Below are 4236 nucleotides of genomic sequence, written 5' to 3'. Positions count from 1 at the left end.
TTAATGGAAAAGCAGAGCTATACATGCACACAAAAGTGTCTGGTGAATTCGTCTATCATTTGATGGATTGACAGACTTGTCTGTTTCGAATCTAGGCACACACATAATTGTACGTGCTTCCTTTTCTTTCTTTTGTTTTAACAAGTGAATTTTTTGGGCTGAAATCATAATCCATTAAAGATGTCTGATCTCTTGAGTTTCTGCTATAATATTTCAGAGGATAATGTGGTGCGCGGGCTAAAGTGAGACATCTAGATGTGTGTTTCTGGTTATGTTTGTGTGTTTATATGTGCATTTGTTTGCATGAAAACGTATACTATGCCTTGAAATAAGTGCAATAAAACTACAGCTTCATTACAATGGTCAAGATAAAGGGAATTTCAGAGTTTTGGCAATAAACATGCTGTGTCCACAGAACCACCACAGAACACAACATATATTTCATAATTCTGGAAAATGAGCATGGACAAAAGTCAACAGACTGTCTGGGCTTGTATAGCAGATTAACTGCAGAGCAGAAATGGCCAAAATGTATTACTGTGCAATATATTATTATAACGTCTTATATTTTTAGTATTGCCAAACACAGAGATAACAAATACTGTAAAGTTGATCACCAAAAGTATTCCTTGGTATTTAGAGTCTCAGAAGAGTTGAACTCTACTTTCCTTCTGTTCGCTTTATGGACAGAGATACACGTTTTAAAGACTTAAAAACTTCAATTTTAAAGAATAAAATGTTTATTATAGTATAGTTTAGTAATGCCTCTTACACAAATAAAAAAATCGCTGCGTTTGCTTGACCTCTGTGAATAAAAAAATATGCAGTATCCTTCAGTTGCAACAATCATACTTCTTGAAAAACAAAATAAATAGTTAATTTGATCTTGACAATGTTTTGTTTTTTATCTATTCACGTACATGTGTTTACTTATGAGTATTTTTTAGTAATTCATTTTAGAGGTTGTTAGACATCAAACTTGCATCCTATATTCAAATTTCTGAATGTAAATCATATACATAAAGGTCAATGTATCTTCTGTAAAGTGACCTTGAGCTTTGCAGGTGCTATATACCGTAAATAAAATGGTTGAACTTTACAATAAGGTTGTATTTGTTAACATTAGTAACATCAAATTTATTAATGTTCATCTTTATTTAATGCCAAAAAACTGTTCATGTTATAGTTCAGTGTGCATAACTGTTAAAGCTTACTAAATGATAGATCTGGGTAGAAACTTACATTTGTTTCTTGTTTTATTTTATTATTGTATTTCATTTATGTCACTTATTACATTCTGTCATTTATTATTATTTCCATTTTATATATTAACTAACACTTAGTTTTATCCATTTATTACATTTCATTTATCATATATATTCATTCATTTATTTTATCATTTTATTATTCACTTTTATTCTTATTATTTGTTACATGTTGTCCTTATTTTTAATACTGTTTAACCTTCTGTTGGGTGCTGCATTGTCTTTTATGCTGATATGAGACTCCGATGGTCTCCATCTCAAGGTTCATAATAACGTCACCAGACCGTCATCTTGCATGGTTAATAATACCTCTTGAATCTGTTTCAAGTCAGATGAAGTTGGACAGAGCTAGACTGAGCATTGAAGCACAGCTGAGATTATTCAATAAACCATCTTTCAATTTATTCAACATCACTTCGTCTCCTGCATGCTGTTCTCTCCTTCATCGCTGTATCTACCTGGTGGTTGATTTGAAGTTTTAACTCACAACGGAGTTGATATTTTCAGATTTAATAAGTTCCTGATGGGGAGAGATCTCGTGAAACTGGACTCTAATTTTGGATCTATAAGATCTGCAAGCCATTTCCACAGTTGGATCCATCATTAATTTTAGAAAAGTATTAGTAAATTAGTGAATTTAACATGAAAATTTAATTTACAGTAAATTACTAAATGCTGTAGACGTATTGTTCATTGTTAGATCATGTTCTAATGCTTAAACTAATATTAACAAATATAATAGGTTTAACCAATAAAAATACTGGCTATATTTTAATTTATTTTAAGAACAAAAAATGCACAGGAGTTTCATATTTAACATGTATGGTATTTTATTTATTTATTACAAAAAACATAGAAAAAATAACATCTCATTTACTGGCTCAGAAAAACAGTAGCTTAATACAAACTAAACATTTGCGTATAGACAATAAAACAACTTATCAATATCTCTTCATATAGACTATGTGTAAGGGTTCACATCTCAGCAATAACTCATATCTTGAAATGCTTATTCCTATCACATCAAATTCACACTTTGACCAAAGTCCACATGTAGTGAACACACTACATTTACAATTACGGCTGAGTACTATAAGCCAGGATCAGTACTATAGTAAATGTGTAGTAAACTTGTAGTGTGACATCAGGTTGGAGCTGCATAATCTGTGAGGAAACTGTTTACAGTTTTCTATGTTTCTTTCCTGTAAGCAGAGAGAGCAGAAAGTTATAGCTATAAAGTTATAAGGTTATAAAGTTATAAGGTATATATAATAAAGGTTATTTTATGTGTGTTTGCGCACGTGCATATATGTTATGCTATATACCTTTTGGTTTTTTGGGCTTCGGTCCTGATATTATGTTATAAATCAGTTCAGTGACCCATGAACTCTCGCTTGGAAAGGGTGCACAGAGTTTAAAGCCCCTCTTTGTGACAAACCTGTAAAAATTCAATCATTTTTCATTATTTCAGCCACAGACGTATTTAAGTTTTCTGAAGAATTGTGCGTCTAATGTTTTAAGATGTGAAGCGACTTACACAGTGGCAGGAATTTTGCATGGTCCATCTCCAGTCTGAATGGTAAAAGACATCACAACCCTTTTCGGGATCCGTCGGTCGCTGGTGGTTAAACAGCAATCTGCTGCCACATCACTTTGAGCTGTAGTTAAACAGTGCACAGATTGTTAACCATTACCAACATAAATAGTCTCATGTATAGCTGATCTTCGCATTCAAAAAGACAAAGTTTTTGCATTCTTTGCATTAAATGTCTTTTTATGTACAGTATATTACATTTCAAAAGCAACATCTAATGCATGCACCTTCTGTACAAAATAGTTCATCAAAACATTATCACAAAAATGTGTTCATATTGACGTTCAGAGACACGTTAGATACATAACTGCTTAAAATGATAGACGATAAATAATTGTATTTTTATATTCACCTGTTGTGCTGCTCCATAAAGTGATGCTCAGAATAAGCAGAACACCTGCCCACAATGTCAGCGAGTTGGAGAACATCATTTTTGTCCTTTGCTATATGTTATCTCACTTGTGTTCGGCAGATATGAGCCCTGCCCGGTGCTTATGTGCCATTTATACGCTTTATTAACTTTCACTTTCCTGGCTCTTTCAAGCACCCGTTTCCTGTAAATCCAACCCTCTTAAAAAAGCCTTTCACCTTCTTTTGTTACCTGGAAATGGAGGCACCTGCCGAAAGGGGTCATTCATTCTTTGAAGGGAAAGTTTCAACTTGTCCTATGGGCTTTTGAAATGTGCTTATCAGTGTCACTCCCTGATGGGAAACAAAGAGTGAAATTATAGACCTATTAGTGAATGTCATGTACTGGATAGCTGAGAAACGGTTTGTACATACTGTACGTATGCAAACAAAGTGTATTGTTTTTGGCAGCTGGTGGACTCCAGATTATCGGAGATGTTAAAGTCCACATACTTTGGCCACACTGCAGCGTGAAAGTTTACACAGTGTGTCCATAAAAACAAAAAATGTATAATTGGATATTAAGTAGGTATTAACGTGTTTTATAACTTACTTGCAGATAACATTCAATGACCAGTTTCTGCATAAATCTGGTTATGTATGAACTAATAAGTGTGTTCAGAAGCTCTGGATGGACTCCAACGTGAAAAATGCAAGAACATGTACTTGCTGTCAGTGTGCTGGAGGACAAATCATCCTATTCATGTTTTTGGAAAGTGTTGCACTTTGAGATCACAATAATTAGGAGTGTGATGTTCGTTATGGCTTAAAGGGACGGTTCACCCAAAAATTCTTTCATCATTAATTCATCCGCACATCATTTAAACCTGTATGACTTTCTTCTGCAGAACATAAAAAGATACTTCGAAGAACGTTGGTAACCAAACAAAATTGACCCCTATTGACTTCCATCGTATAGACGCAGAACCACAGAGACATTTCTCAAAATATCTTCTGGCAATATAGTGC

General features: G+C 33.7%; 1 protein-coding gene across 1 annotated transcript; it reads right to left on the bottom strand.

Annotated features, from left to right (window-relative positions):
• Positions 1-2077: 2077 nt before the first annotated feature.
• Positions 2078-3367, bottom strand: ccl19b (chemokine (C-C motif) ligand 19b). The gene is made up of 4 exons (XM_057321583.1): positions 3212-3367; positions 2803-2923; positions 2591-2703; positions 2078-2467 (listed from the first exon to the last, which is right to left on the bottom strand). Exons 1-4 carry the CDS (start codon positions 3288-3290, stop codon positions 2445-2447), a joined length of 336 nt encoding a protein of 111 aa, XP_057177566.1. The 5' UTR covers positions 3291-3367; the 3' UTR covers positions 2078-2444.
• Between the last annotated feature and the right edge of the window lie 869 nt (positions 3368-4236).

The sequence above is a fragment of the Triplophysa rosa genome, linkage group LG22, assembly GCF_024868665.1.
Source record: "Triplophysa rosa linkage group LG22, Trosa_1v2, whole genome shotgun sequence".
In the NCBI taxonomy this organism is placed as follows: domain Eukaryota; kingdom Metazoa; phylum Chordata; class Actinopteri; order Cypriniformes; family Nemacheilidae; genus Triplophysa; species Triplophysa rosa.
The sequence above is the reverse complement of the archived record's forward strand: the minus strand, read 5'-3'. Positions and strand labels throughout refer to the sequence as shown.